This window comes from Panthera leo, chromosome B3 (genome assembly GCF_018350215.1).
Source record: "Panthera leo isolate Ple1 chromosome B3, P.leo_Ple1_pat1.1, whole genome shotgun sequence".
NCBI classification, from domain to species: Eukaryota; Metazoa; Chordata; class Mammalia; order Carnivora; family Felidae; genus Panthera; species Panthera leo.
In genome coordinates this window covers 53661612-53685499 of record NC_056684.1, presented here as the reverse complement: position 1 = coordinate 53685499, position 23888 = coordinate 53661612, and the positions used below count along the sequence as shown (strand labels likewise).

General features: G+C 39.8%; 1 protein-coding gene across 1 annotated transcript in view; it reads left to right on the top strand.

Annotated features, from left to right (window-relative positions):
* The window catches only part of SLC27A2 (solute carrier family 27 member 2), a 44266-nt gene that overhangs the window by 5717 nt on the left and 14661 nt on the right, over positions 1-23888 (top strand). The window contains exons 2-4 of the mRNA XM_042942062.1: positions 4848-5057; positions 9767-9925; positions 12214-12338. Of these exons, the coding sequence (XP_042797996.1) occupies positions 4848-5057; positions 9767-9925; positions 12214-12338 (494 nt within the window). The remainder of the gene's footprint in view (positions 1-4847; positions 5058-9766; positions 9926-12213; positions 12339-23888) is intronic.

Below are 23888 nucleotides of genomic sequence, written 5' to 3'. Positions count from 1 at the left end.
GGCCATCCCAGGCCCAGAGTCCCCATAGGATCAGAGGATCAGTTGAGCGAGTCCCCTATGTGACTGCATCACTGTTCAACTTTCCCTCTATCCAGTCCGCTCCTCTTACAGCCTCACAGATGTCATTCCCAAGAACATTCCTGCATGTAAATCTCAAAACCCAGAGTTCCCAGCAACTCAACCTGTGCCAAGTAGAATTATTTGAGCTTTTGTATCCTGGTTGATTGCCACTTTTAATTTTTTTTTTTTTAACGTTTATTTATTTTTGAGACAGAGAGAGACAGAGCATGAACGGGGGAGGGGCAGAGAGAGAGGGAGACATAGAATCGGAAGCAGATTGCCACTTTTAAGTAAGCAGACTTTATGGTAAGAATTAACACACACACACCCTACATAAAAAATCTGTGAAGGGGAAAACATGTATGTCCAAATGTAGTCATAAAAAGCTTAAGGAAAGACACTAAATAACAAAGAGATAGTTAATAACTGATATTCACTTCCAGAATTTCCTTTCAAATTTCAGTTTTATAGCAGCATCTCTAGGGGAAGAAAGGCTGCTACAATTGGACATGTTAGGTGTGTCTAATATGGTTGGTGAGTCACTGGACCCTCAGGTCAATGCCCAAATGCTAATTGTACACCAGCAGCCCAGAGGACATGTAGGGAAATTGTGTTGGGCAAGGTCAGCGGCCTTCCCTACAGCTGAGATGCCTTCTCCGAAAGGTATCACAAACTAAATGTTTGGTAGGGTAGGAAGATGAATGTAGTAGAAGATATATGACACCAAATTGCTTGAACTGTAATCAAGCATGACACCTGCTTAATTACATTTTCTTTTTCCTTTTTTAAAAAATGGAATGTAAATTTCATGCTGAAAAATTTATCATGGTCTTCCACACAGTCCATTTGCCTGACTTACACCAGGGACTTGGGCCCTGCCCCCATCCCAGCCTCTTCTTCCAACCTTCTTCCCTCCTGTTCTACACTCCAGTCAGCTTTAGCCTCTTAGTTACTTTGGTACCATGTTGTGTGCCCCCTAGCCTTTACATAAGCTGTTCCCTCTGCTAGAAACAGGCACAGCCAATCTCAGTTGATCTTCAACTTGTTGCCAATTCCTGTTTATCTTTCAGGTCTCCATTTAGATGATCCTGCCTCTGGGCTCTCTTTGTGTTCCTCCCCAAACATCATAACCCCTATTGTGACACCTAGGACACCCTATTTTAATGGATGATTTCCTCCCCCATTAGGCTCTATAGAAACAGGGACAGTATCAGTTTTGTTCACTGTTATATCCAGTGCTTAGAACCATGCCTGGTACATAGGGAGCACCCTTTAGATAGATATTGAATAAATGTTGGGAAAGAGGGAGGGAGAAAAGAAAGACTAATCCAGGTAACTTATAACACGGTATTTAAGTATATAGCCTCAGAGGAGGTTGGGAGGGAGGGAAGGGAAAGAGGGAGGAGATTTCTTCATTCTTGAAGTAGCAATTGTTGTTGTCATTTTTAATTTATTGGTCTGGGCCCTTGTACGCAAGAATAATTATTTCGTTGTGCATTATATTTTATTAGAGGTTTATCAACTCATAGTATTGTAAGATCTGCATCCTTTAAAATCAACAGCTTTAGGGACGCCTGGGTGGCTCCGTTGGTTAAGTGTCGACTTCAGCTCAGGTCATGATCTCATAGTTTGTGAGTTCGAGCCCCATGTTGGGCTCTGTGCTGACAGCTTGGAGCTTGAAGCCTGCTTCTGACTCTGTGTCTCCCCATCTCTTGGCCCCTCCCCTGCTCATTCTCTGTCTCTCTCTGTGTCTCAATAATAAGTAAATGTTAAAAAAAATTTTTTAAATCAACAACTTTAGTTTATTCCTCTGTCTCTTCCACACAAACACAATCCTCTGTGCACATTCTTTGAATTACAAGCACTTGTTGAGCACTCACTACTGTTGACTATGTGAAGAGGATTAAGTTATGATCCTTAATCTCAAAGTTTTCACTAATAGAGGAGAAAAAGAACGATCAAGTTGTACTATGTACTAACTACTCTGCCAGAAGTATATGCAGGCCCCTGTGGGAGCACCTCACTTTGTAGAGGGAGGGAAGGCAACAGAGAGAAGTGTCACCAAGGGTGAGTCTTGAAGGGTGAGCTGGAGTTTTCCAGGTGACCCAGATGTAGGAGGGCACTCAAAGCAGGTAAAACCATTTGGACAAAGGCCATGAGATGTGAGGATATGGGTACATTCCATTCACATAGATCAGTGTAGTTAAAGGAAAGGGGACAAGAGATGGTACTAAGAGATGACATCAGAAAAGTCCCCAGAGGTTAGACTGTGAATGAGCTCGGGACCTCACATGTTGCATAAGGAGAGTGGACTCACCACAAAGGATGAGCAGCCATTGAAAGATTCTGAACAGGGCAGTAACAAGAAGCCATAGTGTAGCTGATCAGTTGGAAGCAAGGAAAGATTAGAGATAAGGAGATTGATCAGGAGGCTAATGGGATGATCAAAGTAGGAAATAATGAGGATCTGGACCAAGGCAGTGGCAAGGAATGGGGTGTTTTTATAACAGTCATATTTTTGGTTAATATTTTGAAGTGCTGAAGGAACCTGTTAAAAGAGTAGAAAGGGAGAACGAAAGTTCAAGGGGCCAAAAGGAGGAGAAGCTGATCTGATGGAGGTTAAAAAAATATTTGAGGCAAATAGTTTATTGAAGAATGGTGGCCAGGGGTGCCTGGGTGGCTTAGTCAGTTGAGCATCTGACTCTTGATTTCGGCTCAAGTCATGATCTCATGGTCCTAAGATTGAGCATGCATCGGGCTCTGTGCTAGTGTGCAACCTGCTTGAGATTCTCTCTTTCTCTCTCTGCCACTGTCCAACTTGAGCGCTCACGTGTGCACACTTTCTCTCTCTCTCTTTCTAAAAATAAAATAAATAATAATAAATAATAATAAAAGAATGATAGCCAATAGAAATTCCAGGAGAAAACTCAGGAAGTATGATATAATCATACTATACTATAAGTGTGTTACTTCTGCAGTGAATAATATTCACATAGTTATAATCTTGTTGATCCTGATTATTGGTGTTCAGCTTCTAGAACCAACCCATAAACAAAGCTGGGAAGATGGAATTATAGCCTCAGAATAGATGTACATACTATTAACCTAGACAACATAAAGTGGAGATAGTAACTGTTGGGAGTGGACAAGGGTAAAACAAGGGTGGGGATCAAAATTGATAGGTCCCAAGGTAGCAGGAAAAGCACATTGTTTGGTGTCAGACAAGTGACTGTTACAAGACACAGGTTTAAAAAAAATGAAAAGTGATTGTGCCTCTAGGCAGCAGGTTTAGTTGTTAAGAGGGATGGGGTAAGGGACTGTTGATGTTTATTATAGACTCTTTTGTACTCTTTGATTGATTTTTACCAGGTGCATGAGTCCTCTGGTTAAAATGTTTTGAAATTTTTTTTAATGCATCTGTCCAGATGATATTTTTTGTTTTGATGGAGACATCATATATAAACATCTGAAAAACAAAGTATATAGGATGCATTAGGTATAGCCTCCCCAAAGTAATTCCTTCCGGTATTGAGTCACCTTCCTATTAAGTATATTCACCTCAGCTATCACAAGTTCAAGATAAGTAAGCTTAAAGGTCATCTCATCTTGTGATTTAAGGGCACATAAATCAAGTAGCAAACATGAAGGTTTTTTTCGCATTGACCTATAGTAAAAAATATATTTGTCTGTGGCCCAGTACCCAGGCACCCACATAACTGAAACAAATTTTTAAAAAAACTGATACTTCCCTCTTACTTTGTGTGATACACTCTGAAAATTTATATTTCCTTCTATTTTAATTTTTTTTAATGCTGGTCACTTCAAATGATTTTAAAAACCCACTATTGTACTGTGCCCTATGGTTTGAAAAACATGCTAATCAGTCCTGTTTTTTTTCTCATACCAGAAAATGTGCTTATGAAATTTGGAGGTTATTTCTCAGATAAGCTGAACCTTCCTTGGGGAACTATTTGTTACTGATACGTTAAAAAAAAAAAAAAAAAAAATATATATATATATATATATATATATATATATATATATATATATATATATGTTGGGGCACCTGGGTGGCTCAGTCAGTTAAGCATCTGACTTCGACTCAGGTCATGATCTCGCAGTTCATGGGTTCAAGCCCTGCGTCAGCTCTGTGCAGACAGCTCAGAGCCTGGAGCCTGCTTCAGATTCTGTGTCTCCCTCTTTCTCTGCCCCTCCCCCACTGTGCTCTGTCTCTCTCTCTCTCTCAAAAATAAACATTAATATATATATGTGTGTGTGTGTATATATATATGTATATATATATACACACATATATATTATATAAAGTTCACTTCTATCATCTTAGTTAGCATGGCTGCCTTGTTTTCATTCCTCGTCTCCTACCTTAAAATTTTCTTTTTTTCTTTTTCATCACTAGGGGACACATATATTAGGAATAACCAAATTCATTTCTGGAGTATTTTGAGATGTATACCAGACATGCTTATAAGTTATATGCTTATATATCTTGGTTTTTATCCACGTGTCCATTTGTTTGTACAGATTTCAACCAACTCTCTGCCGCTTATGAAACCATTAAAACATAGCCTTCCCTCAAACTTTGAAATCTTGTGATATTTTTCACATGTAGCAAATTCCATGTTTAATATCACGTGACTATAAGCTCCACTTGTCATGTCTACACAGTTCAGCAAAAATTATGCCAAAAACAATTACTGTGAGGCTTATTATAGAACTTTTTAAAGTGGACTAATTTTATGTGTTTGGATTTTTTTTTCCTTATTAAGAACTACAAGAAGCTGTGGAAGAGGTGCTACCAAGCCTGAAAAAAGATAATGTGTCCATCTATTATGTGAGCAGAACTTCTAACACGGATGGGGTTGAATCTTTACTGGACAAAGTGGATGAAGTGTCAACAGAACCTATTCCAGAGTCGTGGAGGTCTGAAGTCACTTTTTCCAGTCCTGCCTTATACATTTATACTTCTGGAACCACAGGTAAAAATAAAGAGAGGATTCTCAAAGAAATGGACCTATCCTGAAGGAGTTAAAGGTTGGGTTAGGTTTTCAAATGGTCTTTTCCTTTGGCAAAACTTACCCAATAACTAATACTTAGAGGATTTAGCTCTTTCACCTGTGGGAACTGATCTTATTTCATAGCATATAATCCTATTTGGGTTTGCCCAGGCTACACATATTTCCCCCTAGTTGGTGTGTAGAACAGATAAATTGGTTAAGCAAGAAATACAAAAATAATTGTGAGGATGGATGAAATTTGGCACTGAATAGGTTTTTGGAAGTTTTAAATGATTGTTGGATTTTTATTATATTATATTCCAAGTCCACACATAATGTATAACCAATTATTGATGGGACTAAAGAAGACATTAGGACAATAATGGGGTTGTATTTTACATAAATGTTTTTACCGCTATCTTCCCATGCAACACTGACTTGGTGCAGCCCAGGACCTAAAATAGTGTATTTCATCCAGTCGAGGATATCTTCAACTGTAAGCTGCACCATAACTTTATGAGCCACTAAGAGAAAACACTGCCAATTAACAGTGTTATTGGAACATTGCTATATAGAACATGCAGTATTAAAGATAGAATGCACTATCCACTCTCCTATGAGCTTTATGGTCTATGTTCATACAATTCTTCTACCATCCTTAAGACAGATACCAATCTTATTCCCATTTTACCAATCCAGAAACTGAGAGGGTAAGAACTTCTCAAGACAGATAGAAGTGTCAAGATTCACCTTGGTAGGCTGACTCCACAGCTCATAAATCTGACCTCTCTGCCACAATACTGCCCAGTTCTTCCATTTAACAGATATGTGGTGTCTGCCTAATCTAGGCCAGGGAAAACATCATGAAAATGTAATAATATGAGGCCTGAGGGATATAGTTAGAAGGAGGACAGGAAGCCAGTACCAGTATGCTGACCATTATTACTAATATTGGAAAACTGAATATGTGAATCTTCTTTTGATTAAAATTTTAACTTAAGGTAACGCACACATGAGTTTCCTTGTAAAACACTCTAACTGATTACAGGTAAAGCTAAGGTTTCCTTTGAGCCTTTTATCTCAACACCAGCCTATAAACACTCCCTCCTTCACCTTAACAAGCCCTCGGCACCCATCTGCTCTCCCAGTTTTCAGACCTGAATGTCAACTTCCCTTCATACAATCACTTTCTTTTTTTTTTTTTTTTTTTTTTTGGGATTTGGACCCAAGTGTCTTTATTTATTTATTTTTTTATTTTTTTTATTTTTTAATATATGAAATTTACTGTCAAATTGGTTTCCATACAACACCCAGTGCTCATCCCAAAAGGTGCCCTCCTCAATACCCATTACCCACCCTGCCCTCCCTCCCACCCCCCATCAACCCTCAGTTTGTTCTCAGTTTTTAACAGTCTCTAATGCTTTGGCTCTCTCCCACTCTAACCTCTTTTTTTTTTTTTTTTTTTTCCTTCCCCTCCCCAACAATCACTTTCACTTAGTGTTTTCTTTAAGTAAATGAAGAAGGGAGATTGGGAATGGCATATTAAAACCAATGCCCAAAGCATGTCCATCCTTTTTCCATCTGCCGGCAGTTATATCCTAGCATGCCAACAGAATGGTGGAATGACATAGTTAACCAAATGCTTCCCCTATGTACAGATAGTACCTCAATATATGAGACTTCTACCCTCATTTCTTAATAGAATGGTAAAATTTAATTGTAACCTTTGGGAAGTGATTGAGAAAAACGGAGTCCTTGGTTACTGACAAGGAGTTCTTGTCTTAATGCCAGACATTAGACCTGCAGGTTGGTCTGCAGGTTTTAGCAGTCAAATATAAAACCCATTTTAGGGAGAAAAAGAGAATGGAGGGGCACCTGGGTGGCTCAGTCGGTTAAGCCTCCGACTTCAGCTCAGGTCATAATCTCATGGTTGGTAAATTCAAGCCCTGTCTCGGGCTCTGTGCTGACAGCTCAGAGGCTGCAGCCTGCTTCAGATTCTGTGTCTCCCCCTCTCTCTGCCCCTCCCATGCTTGTGCTTTGTCTCTCTCTGTCTCTCAATAATAAATAAATGTTTTTAAAAAATTTTTTATAGGAAAAGAGAATGGACACTCCTTAATTTAATCCCGCAATTCAGAATTTATATTTAATTGGAAGATAAATGGTTTGGTGTGTATTTACTTCTCTCCTTATCTCTGAGTAAAATATTTACTAAGTTACTCTGGTAAAGATTACATAAAAGAACTCATTTAATCAGTTGGAGAACCAAGTTCCTCACAGTCCTTAGCACAAAATTATATAATACCTACCAAACATTCGTATTTCTTCACTAACACAAAATCTTAAATTAGGAAATTTTTGAAAGTACTTCAAAGCAGCAAAGGCTATGTATTTCATTTTTAAAAATATACTATAGAGCTTTTACTATCCAGACAATTCTTTTCCATGGATACAGTTGATTTATTGATGCCTTCTTCTATGTCTTCGTATTAGTGTAGAATGGGGCATTGATACTGACACAATGCCACTGGCCCTCTGTCAAAGAAAATGAATTTTGAATTGTGTTTACAATTATGGTAGTGTGCTGGACATACTGCTTTGCCTTATAATGAATGGCTGTTTCTTAGGCAATACCGATCAAGGCACCATCAAATATGGGAGGGTCTGAGTCTGCAGAGAACTATCTTCCTGTTTACAACGTCCATTTACCCACTCAGGTCTTAACTTCTAGCCCCAGCTCCTTAGTAATGGCTTTGTGCCCTCTCCCCACTAAACTGACTTTCCCTGGGAAACAACATAATTATTTTAACGTTTATTCACTTTTGAGAGAGACAGGCAGACTGTGAGCAGGGGAGGGGCAGAGAGAGAGGGAGACACAGAATCCGAAGTAGGCTCCAGGCTCTGAGCTGTCAGCACAGAGCCCGTCACGGGGCTTGAGCTCACGAACTGCGAGTGGAAGTCGGACACTTAACTGACTGAACCACCCAGGCACCCTTCCCTCGGTACAATATAAATATATCCTTTTAATACAGTCTTACCAAAAAAGTGACATAAATTACATGTAAGAAATTGCAAATATACCGAAACTACACTGAGATACCATTTTTCACCTTTCAGACTGGCAAATATTCCAACGTTTGAGAGCATACCTAGGCAGGGCTATGAGGAACAGGTACACCCAGATATTGCTGGTGGGAGAGTGAATGGGGACAGCCCCCATAACTCTCAATGTGGCAATACCTATCAAAATGACAAAAGATGTTTATCTTTTGACCCTGCAATCTCACTTCAGCAAGTTTATCCTACAAATACAGCATCGTTCATACTGCAAACTACCATGTGGACTAGGCTATTCACTACAGCATCATTTGAAATAGCCAAATAGTTAAATAAATTATAATGCAACATACAAAGGACTTGATGCAACTGAGAGAGAGGGAGGGAGGGAGAGAGGGGAAGAATAAATGAATGAATAAATAAATAAGGGAAATTTCTTTGTATAAATGCGGACAGTTTTCTACCATACATTGCTAAGTAGAAGGGGGAGAAAGTGCAGAAAGGTGTGAATTTTTTAAGGTTATTTACTTTGAGAGAGACAGAGAAAGTAGGGAGAGGCAGAGGGGGAAGGAAAGAGAGAATTCCTTTTTTTTTTTTTAATAATTTTTTTTTAATTTCTTTTTTTTAACATTTATTTATTTTTGAGACAGAGAGAGACAGAGCATGAATGGGGGAGGCACAGAGAGAGAGGGAGACACAGAATCGGAAGCAGGCTCCAGGCTCTGAGCCATCAGCCCAGAGCCCGATGCGGGGCTTGAACTCACGGACCGCGAAATCGTGACCTGAGCTGAAGTCGGACGCTCAACAGACTGAGCCACCCAGGGACCCCAGGAAAGAGAGAATTCCAAGCAAGCTCTGTGCTGTCAGCGCAGAGCCAGAGGCGGGGCTCAAACTTACAAACTGTGAGATGAAGACCTGAGCCAAAATCAAGAGTTGGACATTTAGCTGACTGACCCACCCAGGTGCCCCTGGGTGGAGAAAGGGCAAGAACAAATAAGCAACTCTTCATATTTGCTTATATTTATATAAAGAAATTCTAGAACAATACTTAAGGAATGCATAAAAGTGATTATGAAGGAAAGTGATGGGAATGGAATAAGCTATTTAATGTCTCTGAATCTCAGCCTTCTGATCTGTGGATTAAAGAATATAATTTTACTTACCTTGTTAATTATGAGAACTAAACGAAATTTGAAAATACCTTACAAGGTGGTAGGCACAAAACAAAAATTTGATAGACATTCATGCCTTTTTCTTCTAATTACATCTAACTCAGGTGTCAACAAGCTATGGTCTTGTGCCAAATACAGCCCCTCCCAACCTGATTTTGTAAATAGAGCTTTATCAGAACACAACCGCATTCATTCCTTTCTGTGGTTGGCTGCTATTGGCTATAATAGTAGAGTTGAGTAGTTTTAACAGAGGTTGTATGACCCTGCAAAGCCTAAAACATTGACTATCTGGTCTTTTACATAAGAAATTTGCTGGCTCTTGATGTAACCAGTCATGGCCCTCTCCTCTGCATTCTCTAACCACTGGATGATGGATTTTCCTAAGCCAGATCTCTCTTCCAGACCACTGGTCTGTGAATGATTCCATCCTGACTCACTCATGCCTTCTCTTGTATCTTTGCAAAGGTCTCCCGAAAGCTGCCAAGATCAATCACTATCGCCTGTGGTATGGAGCTAGCCTTGCCACTGCAAGCAGAGTTAGGAAAGATGATGTCATCTATACCACCCTGCCCTTGTACCACAGTGCTGCGCTTATGGTCGGCCTCCATGGATGTATCATGACTGGTAAGACTTTTCTCTCAACAAGTCACTGGAGTCCAGTACACATTCATATGTGCTCAACAGGGAAAGTAATACAAAATTTGCCTACTTGCCTGTCTGCCAGGGACAGCGTTTAATTCAATGTTAACAGCAAAGCTATTTGGCTCACGTATCACCAGCAAGTATCTAGAATCATTTCTATTTCCTCATGCCTGCTTGTCTGATAAATAATGCTACAGATGTTCAGGATATCAAGGAGGAAACTTCTTTAAAACATTTTTATCCAAGTTAAGACACTTGATTCTTAAGTTCCGTAAATAATTCCCCTCTGTCATTTATGTCTTCCGAAATCTGCATGTGGATCTCCATCTGCATCTGATGTAAACTTCTCCCTTAGCCGTCCCCATCCTACTTCATTCTTCCCCCCTTGCTCAACTCCTCAGCTCTGGTCAGAATACCTTGCTTTCCATCTCTTCTCTTTCTTTCTGAAATGTTGCCATTCAAATTAGAGTTGCCATTTTTTTCCTTTCAGTAGGCTTTATGCCACTTGTATACATTAAGACTCAGTCCAATGTCCACCTCTTCCAGAAAGCCATCTCTAACTCTCTAAGTAAAAAAACAATTTAATTTTTCCCCTGTGTGGCATTTCCTTTTAAATACTCATATATGTACATATAATAACATATATCCACATACATATATAAATGCATGCATGATGGCCCAAGCCTCTATCTTTTTCCCTCATCAACTTATTGATCAGCTGTAAAATACTTACCCCAGCCTCAGCACCAGCCTCCACATCAGCCAGGAACAACTGACTGGGCCTGATCATATAGCTGGGCTCTTCAAGAACTGGGGAACTCTGAGGCTCCCAAAGGGACTAATTCACTGCTCACACATTTGCTTAAGCACCAAATATACATTCTAAGGAAGAAAAAATCATATTTAAAAAATCTTTTCCTCTTCTAAAACATCACACTCTTGTATATTTAGGAGTAAAGCTAAACTAAGAGCATGAAAAAGTATTTCTGAGATGTTTTTATTTCACTTTACTACATCTTATGACTATAATTTGGTTGGGTGTGATATATATTATTTTTACCCATTGTAATGTGATATAGTTTCACATTGATATATATTTTTTTACCCATATTTCCCTATTGCTATTATAACAAATTACCACAAACTTAGTGGCTTGAAAACAACATAATTTTTTTCTCTGTTTTGAAAGTCAGAAGTCCTATAATCCAGGTGTCTGCAGAACTGTATCCCTTCTGGAAGTTCTAGGAAAGAGTCCATTTACTTGCTTTTTCCAGCTTCTAGAAGCTGCCTGCATTCTTTGGCTTGTGGCCACTTTTGCTGTCTTCACAACACATTCCTCCAGCCTTTTGTTTCTGCATCCATCCCCTTCTGCCCTTGACCTGCCTGCCTTCCTGTTAGAAGGCCATTTATGATTACCTTGGGCCCACCCAGGTTATCCAGAATGATCTTCCTATCTCAGAATCCTTAACTTAATCACATCTACACAGTTCTTTTTGCCATGTAAGGTAGAATGTTCACAGAACATTCTAGAACATGGACATCTTTGGGAACCATTATTATGTCTACCTCACCCATCAAAGAATAGATTTCCTGCTTGTTCAAGACCTTGGCTCTCCATTGCCTGCGAAGTTAAGTCTGACTCCTCCACCTGGCACTTCCAAGTTCTCCATGATGGCACCCCTGGCTGCTTCTCTAGGCTCATCTCCCATGAGCCACCCCCTGTTCACCACTCCAGTTACAGGCCAACTGAGTCTTGGCTATCTTCCAACGCCTTCTGGACTGTCCTATCTTTTTGTTTCATACTGTTTCCTCTGCCTGGAATTCTCTTACCTTTATTCATATTCATTGCTCAAGACACAATTCAGATCTACCTCTTCCAAAATATGCCTTTCTCAGCCCTTGCCCCCAAGCAGAATTAATACACACACACACACACACACACACACACACACACACACACACACTCATGTTCACATTCCCTTAGAGATTCATTTGAAACTCTTATTTATTGCACACTGACTTTTATTAGAAAGATGTTTGTATGTGTCTTTTCCCTCACTAGATTGAAAGCCTCTGTTTTTATCCTGGTTAAAGCCTGGTTTCATCCTCAACCATGTCTTATTCATTTTTGTATTGAATGTAATTGATACTCAAAACTTGTTTGTGAATATAATTCACATTTAAAGTTCTACCTTTCAAAAATGACAAATATAACCAGGGAGTTTTTTGTAGCATCTCTTTATTAACACTTTATATACACTTCTCTGTAGGTGCTACTCTTGTTTTGCGGAACAAATTTTCAGCCAGCCAGTTTTGGGATGACTGCAGAAAATATAATGTCACTGTCATTCAGTATATTGGTGAACTTCTTCGGTATTTATGCAACTCACCCCAGGTAACGCTTCTGATGCTTCATTCATTTTGAAATGAATAAGATAGAAATTCAAGTAACTTTGGTCATGCTAGGTTTCAGCTGCTTCTCACACATCTATCAGTTTTCAGTGTAGACTACAATTGTGTGTCATGATAAAGTGCTTGGCACCACACCTATCATATAGAGAGGATTTACTAGGTGGCAGTTGCTATTAATATTATTATTCCCTACCTTTTTACCTGTTTTCACATCTCGCCCTCTATCTAACATATCCTCCACTTCCCTATTTGTTTAAAGCCTTCTCACTGTCAAAGCCCAGTTCAAATGATACCTCCTATGTTAAACCTGTTTGGTCACTCCGACAAAAGTCATCACTCCCTTCCCTTACATCATTTGATTTCTACCCCTTTGTGGCCCTTGTCACATTGTAAGTGTTTTTCTTCATACCTTTTTTTCTCCCTAAGCTATGAAGTCTTTGATGGCAGGGACATCTTGCATCCTTACTTGTCTTATACCACAAGACACACAGGAAATTTTTACTTAATGTTGATTAAAAAATCCCCTTGTGGCTTTGAAACCATTTGACTAAGTCTGTCAACAAGCTGGGAGCAGACGCCCAAAGTTACTCCAGAGGCCTTGGATCTACTCTGTTTGCAGACGTCCAGATGTCTTGATGGGGCTGTTCGAAAGAACATCTCCTTCCTGGTCCCTCAACTCTCATCAGAGGTCTGGCAGCCTTTCCGGGGGCCAAATCAAGGTTTCTCAGTAGTGACACTGCTGACATTTGGGGCCCATTCATTATTTGCTGTATGAAGTTATTCAGTGCACTATGGATGTTTAGTAGCATCTTTGGCATTTACACAGGACATGGCCATAGTACCTTCTCCCTCCCCCCAGGCTGTGATAATCAAAATGTCCTCAGACATTGCCAGATGTCCCCTGGCAGGCAAAATCAACTCCAGTTGAGAACCATTAGACCAGACAATGCAGTAAACTCGGCAGATTCTGCTTCTTTTAGTCCTTTCAATCATCATAAGACAGCAAACTCAGAGGATCACTAAGTTGATAAATTACTATTTAGAAGCACCTGTTATGTTCAACTTGTATAACAGCTACTGTGTGACTTGGAAAGGAATCTAGGATGCTTCTGCCCCAGTTCTTCCTCTCCTCACTTCATTCAGTCTTTGCCCACAGATCAGCTCATCATAGAGGCCCCTCCTACTAATTAACAAATATATCACCTCATCCCTTACCATCCCTCTCATGGGTGGGTACTGTCCCTCCTGACATAGTACAGGTTTATATGACAATTGTCTATCTCCCCCAGTTAAATGAACATTCCATGCACCAGGGGCTTTGTTCACTGCCAGATCTCCAGCACTGAGATGTGCATCCGGCACATTCTGGGCATCAACAAACTCTGTTGAATGAACCTCTAAATTCTGGCCCCTGAAAGATGTATGATTAACTTAAGAGAGGTAATATGTTCCCCCTGAAATGTTTAGGCTTAGCACATATTATTCTGATTTGGGCAGCAGATTCAACAGCTTCATGAGCATCATAATTAGCTATGAGCTGGATTAGGACCTTTCCCACAGCAATTTCTGTTGATGTCATTATTGAATTTTTTTCACATTAGTATCCCATCTGGCCTTCAAGATTGCATGCCTCTCTATTAAAACTCAGAAATCTGTATGGAGCCCTTCTGTCTGGCTTTTCTTCTCGGCCTCAAAGGCACCCCTTTGTCAGTTAGAAGTCTCCTGGGGGAGGGTGTGTCGACTTGAAGAAAATAAACATGTTTGTGTAGCTCTTTCAGGCTTACACACATTCACACGTATAAACACTTCCACCTTTGTCCCTCCTTATAATGTTGTCTCAGATGCTGAAAAAAAAATGTGATTTGGGTTTTATATCCTCAAAATATATGTTGATTTGTTGTATAATTCATGGAATATATCAAATCTAGAAGTGGATATGGAGTTTCTGTTTGCTCATGCTTCTCCCTACCCCTGATTTCTGGTTTGTTTTAAAAATACTTACAAGAATTGTAAGGAATGATCAAAGTTACCTCAAAAAAACTTTCAGTTAAAGACTTTTTAAAAATGATAGGAGCTTATATATAGAAAATCCTTAAGACAAAAAACTGTTTTTACTAATAAATGAATTCGGCAAAGTAGCAGGGTACAAAGTCAATACACAATAATCAGTTGTATTTCTATACACTAACAATGAAAAATCTGAAAAGACAATTACAAAAAACAATAACATTAAAAAAACAATGACATAAGATACTTAGGGATTAACTTAACCAAGGAAGTGAAAGACACATATAATGAAAACTAGAAAACATGGATGAAAGAAATTAAAGAAAACATAAATAAATGAAAACACACCCCATATTCACAGATTAGAAGATTTAGTATTGTTATAATGTTGCAGCTACCCAAAGTGACCTATAGATTCAATGCAATTCCTATCAAAATCTCAATGACACTTTTTGCAAAAACAGAACAAACTTATCCTAAAAGTCATCAGGACCCCAAATGGCCAAAACAACCTCAAAGAGAATAAAACTCGGGAATTTACACTTCCTAATTTCAAAAGTTTCTACAAGCCTATAATAATCAAAACAATATGGTACCAACATAAAGACAGACATATAAACTGATGGAATAGAATCAAGAGCCCGGAAATAAGCCCTCATATGTGTTGTCAAATGATTTTTGACAAGGGTGCCAAGACCATTTACTGGGGAAAGGACAGCCAGCCTTTTCAATAAATAGCACTGGGAAAACTGAATATCCACATGCAAAAGAATGAAGTTGGACTCTTACCTAATACCGTATACAAAAATTATCTCAAAATGGAAAAAAAGACCTAAATTTAAGACTTAACACAATAAAACTGTTGGAAGAAGACACGAAATAAAACTTTATGACATTGGATTTGGCACTTATTTCTTGAATGTGACACCAAAGCCATAGGCATCAAAAGAAAAAATAGACAAAGTGGACTTCATAAAAGTTTCAAAATTCTGCCTCAGAAGACACTATCAACAGAGTAAAAGTGCAGCAACCAGAATGGGAGAAAATATTTGCAAATAACATATCTTATGAGATATTAATATTTAGAATATATAGAGAACTCCTAGACCTCAATAACAAATAAAGAACCTGATTCAAATATAGACAAAGGACTTGAATAGACATCTCTCCAAAAAAGACATACAATGGCCAATAAGCATATGAAAAAAAATGCTCCACATCACTAATTATTAGGGAAATGCAAATCAAAACTATGGTAAAATTCCACTTCATTCTCATTATGATGGCTACTATAAAAAAATAAATAAATAACAGCGAACAACCAGCATTGATGAGGGTGTGGAGAAATTAGAATCCTTGTGCACTATTGGTGGGATGTAACTGGTGCAGCCCCTGTGAAAACAGCATGGCAATTCCTCAAAACACTCAAAATAAAATTACTGTGTGATCCATCAATTCCATTTCTGGGTCCTATACCCAAAAGAATTGAAAGCAAGGTCTCAAAGAATTATTTGTATGTTCATGTTCATAACAGTATTACTCATAATAACTAAAATGTGGAAGCAACCCAAAGGTCCAGGCCAAATCTGGACAAACCAAATATGGTATGTACATGCAATGGAATATTATTCAGCCTTAAAAAGGAAGGAGATTCTGCAGTATGCTACAACATGGATGTACCTTGAGGACATTATATTAAGTGAAACAGCCTATCACAAAAAGGCAGATACCGTATGATTCAACATATATAAGGTACTTAGAGTAATCAAAATCATAGAGGCAGAAAGTAGAATGGTGGATTGCCAGGGACTAGGAGCAGGGGAGAATAGGGAGTTATTGTTTAATGAGTATAGCGTTTCAGTTTTACAAGATGAAAGAGTTCTGGAGATGGATCGTGGTGATGGTTGCACAACATAATGAATGAATTTAGTACCAAATTCATTCATAGTACATTTTGAACTGTACATTTTGAAATGGGTAAGATAGGAAATTGTATTTAACCATAAATTCTAAAAAATAGATCACAATAGAAAACCCAAATTCTAGGGCTTTAAAGGGAGCTTAAAGAAAGACTGTGTCAAAAGGACTTCTCAAACAACGTGGATAAACACTAGAATGCTTGGTGGAAGGCTCTGGATCAACATAATCAGAAAGTTTCTCACTCCTAGAGCTGCCTAGAATAGGCTGTCACAGGAAGGGCTAACACCACCAGCACCCCCCCCCCCAAGCAGTGGATATCAGGGAGGCAATTCCTGCCTTAGCTGAGCAGATAAAACAAATGACACCCCTCCACAGACAAAGCATTTCTCATCAGGAGAATCTGAGACAACGTTGGAGGGGTAGAGGCTTGTCCCTTGTCTTAATCATATTCAGTAGCTCCTCGGATAAGGCAGAGGACCAGGGAGAAATACTGGCAGCCACCATTAGCCTGAGACAATAATGTAGTTCTCAATTGGTTCTCAATGTAGTTCTGCAATTGGCAGTCTGAAACCCGATTCTACTGTTTGAGTAGGATAGTTCAACTCTCTCTCATTTCCCCATCATCCAGCAGGGTAAATGATAGTACTTACTTCATAGGGGGCTGTGAAGACAAAAATGAGATAATGTATACAGAAAGCATGTACAAAGTACCTGGCTCTTCGTAAATAATCAACTAATAGTAGCCATTATTATCATTACCTTCAGTACCAAAGAATGTGCAGCTCATAGTAGGTGCTCCACACATATCATCAAAGGAATCAGTGAAAATTCTGCCCCAGAGACACGAAAGAAGAAAGAAGAGAAGACATCCAAACTAGTCAATCACTTTCATGTAGGGTTGAGTGGGAGTTGGCTCGCAAAGCTGTTGACTAGTGAATTTATGGTGTTATTGATTGTAGAAAATTATTGCACCATGTTACCTGTCTTCCATTGTATTTGGCACTTAGCATCCAGCGTACCTGTTTACAATGAAAGTCCACTCTGGTTCATTTTCTGCAGTGTGCACCTGTCATGTCCCATTTTGTTTGTGTAGTTGTCTAAAAAAAACAATGTAATTTAGGGGAAAAATATGTGATGGAACAAGATACTGCTAAAGCTCAATATTACTCCAGTAGGATGGTAGAAGCTGTAGGATGGGTGTAAATGAGGTTTTGTATTGCTTGCTAGGCATGTGGCCAGGATGGGAGGAGCAGAGGGGAGAGGGAATAAGGAACCAGAAAAGAGTTCCAGGGGCCACACATAGAAGTTGTCAAATTTGGAAGGGGAAAGAAGACAGACCAGGACCCTGAGTCCGCTGAATAGACTCAACTTACTTCCCTACTGTTAACTCCCTAGCACCATCTGGCTTCCTTCCAAAATTAGGTAGCCCCTGTGGTCCTTTCCCAGCCTAAAATCTCTGTCCCTGCATCACCTCCATTCTGACAGAAAACAGAATGGAGGGGTATTTAGCAGCACAGAGGGAAGAGCGACCAGTTTGACCTGTCAGGGCCAGGCCAGGGGCAGGGGGTGCGGGAAGGGAAAGAAAGCAGAAAAACAAATGAGGGAAAGAGAGCAGGATCAGAGAAGTTTACCCAGAAGGTGAGTTTGGAAGGGTCCAGAGATGCTTTCCAACCATGCACTTCTAAAGAAGGGCTTCTGGTTACCCAGAGCAGTGTACGCAGAGTGGAAGGAAGGGTCTGGCATATTGGGAGCTGAAAGCAGTGTAGCGGGAGGCGAGGCTGGTTGGCTGGGCCAGGTGACAAGGGCTTTGCTTTGCTGAGACTTACTTGTGAATGACAAAGCACCACTAAAGGGCCTTCGATGGAAGAGTGATGGGGAGAGAGGGTGTTTTTAGACAGTCCCTTTGGCTTCACAATTGGGAAGATATGCTGGAGGGAGAAAGCCCTCTTTGGTAAAGCAGAGAAATTGAGGCTCCTCCTTTGATTCCTGTCCAGTGGCTGCTTTCTTTTCTCCTGAGGGAGCCGGGCTGAAGTGTAGCAAGTTAGTTGTCAAGATCATGGACTCAGGAGTTTGTTTGTTTTTTTAAGATGGTGAATGCCTTCTGCCTTCTCACCTCTTGAAAATCTTCCAAAAACAAGGAGACCAAGGAAAAGACATATAAACTGCATTCCTTAGAAACTAAGAGGCATTGCAACAGGAAACTACATAGAACAGAGAGCTGAAAGATGACGGTCACTGACATCACAATACTGAGAAAGGTGAAACCTAATAGGTCAGTACCAACAAGAAGGAAGCCAAGTGATTTCCTGAAACCTGAGAAATCAGAGGCACCAAATACAACTAGAGATGGGATCAGGTTTCAGGCTTGAAAATAGGAGGATTTTGGAAAATCTGTGTAAGAAGTAGCTGGACCTCTGCTCCCCTCTCACACCCCTTTAGGAAACAGGAGGTTTATTCTCTTGAGAAGACCTTGAAGAGCTGTGAACCTCAAGGACAGCAGGGATGAGGGAATGAGGGCAGTGGAAGACAGCAGGGATGAGGCACTGAAGATAGAGACTGAGTAAATATCTACTTATTAACCAGAGAGACCGCCAGCTCCCTTTCCCTGCACAGCTTCTAGAACTCCGTAGCTAATTTATACCTATAGGCAAGAGACAGAGAAGTCTGATCCTCAGGTCGAACTCCCCTGTCACAGGACCATGCAACCCGCTTAGCAATAGTCACTGCCTCTGCACACAAAGCTGCTCAAACATCTTTTACTTGCCTTACTTCTGAACATGAACAGACGTCAAGGATCAGCAGACACCCGAGGAAAGCCTCCAGTATGAAATATCACCAAAAGAATAGAAGAAACAGCATCAACTCAAAGAGCAGGAGAAAACTTCCAAAAACCTATAATTAATATCCTCAGAGTTGTTAGAAGAGATATTCTATCCATGAAACAAGAATAGTATGCTACAAAAAAAACTAATAAAACCTCCTGAAAATAAAAATATGATTTAAATTATTTAATTCATAGAAAATTTGGAAGATAAACTTGAGAAACCTTAAAGGAAGTTGGAGAAAAGATAAAGTGATGGATGTGAGGGGAGGCATGATAAGAAAATAGAAGATCAATCCAAGAGGTTCAACATCTAATTAATAGAAAATCAGGAAAATAAAATAGGGAAAATGGAAAAGAGGATATTATCAAAGAAGCAATACAAGAGAACTTCATAAAGGGATGAAGAAGATGAGATATATATATATATCTAATATAATATACATATATAATATATATATATATATACATATATATTACTAAGCTATAAAAAAGAATGAGATCTTGCCATTTGCAGCAACGTGGATGGACCTAGAGAGTATAATGCTAAGTGAAATAAGTCAGTCAGAGGAAGACAAATACCATATGATTCCACTCATATGTGGAATCTAAAAAGCTAAATGAACAAAAAAGCAGAAAACAGAATCATAAATACAGAGACCAAGCTGGTGGTTGTCAGAAGGGAGAGGGACAAGGGTATGAGTGAAATAGATGAAGGGGAGTAAGAGATTCAAACTATAAAAAAACAATGGAGGCAAAAAGTATAGCATAGGGAATATAGTCAATAATTGTGAACCATGAGTAATGTATGGAATTCTCAAATCACTTTGTTGTACACCTGAAACTAATAAAACATTATATGTTAGCTATCCTTTAATGAAAAAATAAAGAAGGAATAGAACTTTAATATTTTTAAAAAGTGAAATGAAAACAGTAATGGTCAGCCTATTTGTACATGAAAAGAATGCTGAAGAGATATAGCATTTTAAGATTAAAAAAAATTAAAAAGGAAAGAAAATTTCCCAAAACTGTAGGACAGATTGAAAGAGCCAGGGGGGTACCAATAAAATGAGTGGAATTAATACTTTTAACACTACATCAGGATGAAACTTAAGACTACCAAAAAAAAAGAGAGAGAGGAAAGATTCTAAAAGAATAACATTTGACTTGGCAACATCAACACTGTTAGCTGCAAGACTGGAAGCTGGAAGGTCAGTGCCTTCAAAATTCTAAGTAAAAAGTATTGCCTCTCTAGAATTCTATATCCAATAAAATTATATCAATCAAGTGTACAGTAAGAATATTTCCAGACTTTCAAAGTCTCAAAATAAATTACGTCCTCTACACTCTCCTTTAGGAAGTTACTAGGGAAAGTGTTCCATGCAAACAGGAGAGTGAGGAAAGCTGAGGAGCCAGGAGCCAGGAAAGAGAGACAAAGGGAATCCCCAGGCCTGGAAGGTAACCAGTCCGGACTGGGGCAGAAGGCTAAAAGGAAGCATAAGGGTCTGAAAAAGGAAATTCTAGCATCTGGTGGATTTCACCATAAAGAACATTGTATTTCGAGGCTGTTGGGGGGTGAAGAAAGACCTATGAATCGAAACTAAGAACACGAAGCAATGGGGCAGGAGGCAGTTAATTCTAGGAAAAATTACAATTTACTCAAGAATTTGATCACAGCATATTCCTTGGTTCATCAGTAGTGTATTATGAGCAAAATAATGTGAGCACTGAAAATTGATTTAACCAATAATTGTGATATTGAAAAAACTGGAGAGGATGATAGAGAGCTTCACCTTCCTCTAGCACAATAGAAAATCAATAAGTAATGTCTAACAGTGATGAATCAAAAGATAGCAGAATAAACATTTAACTTAGAAAATGGAGAGAAGAGGAAACAGCTACAAAAATGGAAGGTGTCTGCGTCCAGATGGTAAAATAGATGCAAAGGATGAAGGCAGGTAAGCAGGGTGGTGACATTCTCCTTTTAAAAGCCTTTCAGTATGTTGAACGTTAAACCACGTGTGTGCCCCCCCCCTTTTTTTTTTTTTTTTTAAGGAAAGGAAAGACTTCTCTCTAAGTCACATAGATTTGGATTTGAATCTTGGAGCAACTGTGTTGTTACCTGTGTGATCTCCGGCAAATTATTTTAATCATTTTGAGGCTCTGCTTCCTCGATTATAATTGAGGCAAATACTGTTATTACCTATCACATTCCGGTATGATTCTGTAGAAACATGAGTAAGACAATAAAGGTCAAATACCTGGCACGTAGTAGTAAAGCCCTCCATAAATGTTTTCTGTTTACTCTATTTACCTGGTGCTTTCCATTCCTCTCTGGGCACCCTGACCTTTCACCTTTCGGTCATTAAATCCTGGTGTAGATTTAACTCCCCAGGGTGTGTTTGCATGTGACCCCTCACCTCTGAAGTGGAATCGAAGGTTTGATCCTTGTTAAAGAAAAAATGAGCCAGTGACCCTTGACCTAAAATACGGCTCCTTTGAGGAGTGACTTTGGTGATAAGGAAACACTGCTTCTCCTGTGGGAAGGGAAGACTTGAGTCACACCCGGTACCCTCAACCAGTGATGAGCAAAACTTAGATGAGAACCAGACATCTCAGAAGGCTCCAGGGCCCTTCATTTCGTGTGCACAAACACTTCCAGCTTAGAGACTTAATCCCCTGCTGGTGTAATACGATCCTTCAGGTCATGATGAAAACTGAGCTGTTGGTATTGTGACTCTGAACCCAGCTAACTGCCACCTGCAGGTGACAGGTGCACCTGTGAAGCTGGCCTGCTTCCCATGCACCACAGGCACCTGCAGCTCCCCTGTGCCCCAGGCCCTGCCGGTGTCCTGATGTCCCAACCATTAACTGTCAGACAGGGAACTTGAGGGCTTCCTGGTGGAGGTTATTCCTTCTTTTATTGCACTGTAGGAAAAACACAGTGCAGGTGATATAGAGATGTATTTGGCCTCAGAGGAGTTAACAGTCCAAGCGGGGGAGACAGATGTTCACCACCCATTAGGAAAAGAACGGAACTAGGAGGGTGATTACGGGCTGCATATGGATTAGTAAGGTCTTGGGTTTACACATTGGAATGCTAGTTTGGAGCTTCTCACACAGGCCTGGGAGCAGGTAAGCCCCAGGTCTGGAGGTTATTTTTAAGCCAAAGTCAGTATTCTTCAAATATTTTATGATGTTTTCTTCCCAGAGGGGGAATGAGGGATAGCACTGTGGGGGGGTGAGGGTGGTCTCTGAAAAGCTGATAATTCTTACTGGGAATAGTGTCTTCTGGAAGAGTGCCCCTGCGATTCACCATCCAGATGGGAACACTTGAGAGTGAAAGCATGTCATTGATAAGCACATCAGGACAACAGCATAAGCAGGACTGGCCCCGACAAACTAGACGTAGGGTCTCCCTGCTTAGAGGTACTTGGTGGTTATAGAAGGAAATACAGATGGTCCCCAACTTATAATGGTTTGACTTATGATTTTTTGGCTTTACAATGGTGTGAAAGTGATCTGCACTCCGTAGAAGCCATACGTTGAGTTTTGAATTTTGATCTTTTCCCGTCTAGCAGTATATGGTACGATACTCTCTGGTGGCACTGGGCAGCCACAGTGAGCCTCAGCCCCCAGGCAGCCACACGATCACGAGGGTGAACAACTGATACCCACACAACCATTCTGTTTCTCACAGTATCCAATCAATTACGTGAGATAGTCAACACCATATTATAAAACAGGCTTTGTGTTAGACAATTTTGCCCAGCTCTATAGGCTGATGTACGTGTTCCCAGCACATTTAAGGTATGTTAGGTTAAGCTATAATGTTCGGTAGGTTAGGTGAATTAAGTGCATTTTTGACTTATAATATTTTAATGGATGGGACTTAATTGGGATGTAATGTCATCATAAATTGAGAAAGATCTATAGATTTAGTGACCTAGGGAGCTGATGAAGACAATAGGTTCCCACTCAGTCATAATGTCTAAGGTTCATGCAGGTTCAGAAGGCTTCTCAGGTAACTCTCCTGAACACCCTGGTTAGGAACTACTACTAGCATGAGACCCCTGGTCCCTACACATTTCCTCCTCAGAAAGGCCACACAAGGGCCCAGTTTTTACCAGTGACCAGGATCTGTCCACCTCTCTGGTTAGGACTTCTGAAGGAGGTCAGGCCTTTTTGACCATGGAGCTACTCAGAAATGAAATCCATCTATACTTCCCTCCTGACCTACTGCCTCCTCTCACATGAAAATCAATCCAAGGTTTGTTTTGGTTTGGTTTTTAACTGCTGCATCCAAGGCCCTCCCCCTTATCAGAGAACGACCAGCCTCTCTATTCCAACAGTTCTTTTTCAAAGAGGAACTCTTACTCCAAACTAACTTCACAATGATTTCACAAATTAGGAAATAATGTAGGAAATGCTCTTCAGAACATTTGCTCTTGTAAGCAAATTGCAATCCGATCAAAGAAATTAATACTTGATGTGAGAGGGGAAGCCTCGTTACCAAGCACTCTTACCCATTCCATTCTGTTTTCTGTTAAAGGTCATAGAGTGACAGAATTTTCGAGTTAAAATTATACTTATTTACCTTTCTCTACCACCAGACTCTGATCTCCTAGAGGACATAAATTGCCTTATTAATATAAAACATCATTTAAGTTACTCTGGGCTTGTTTGGACATATTTTTAGGGGCCTCATAAATGATTGCGGTTGCATGGAAACCAGCCTGGTCCTAACTCCACCTCTTGGGGACACAAGCTGTCCTTTCAGTTCCT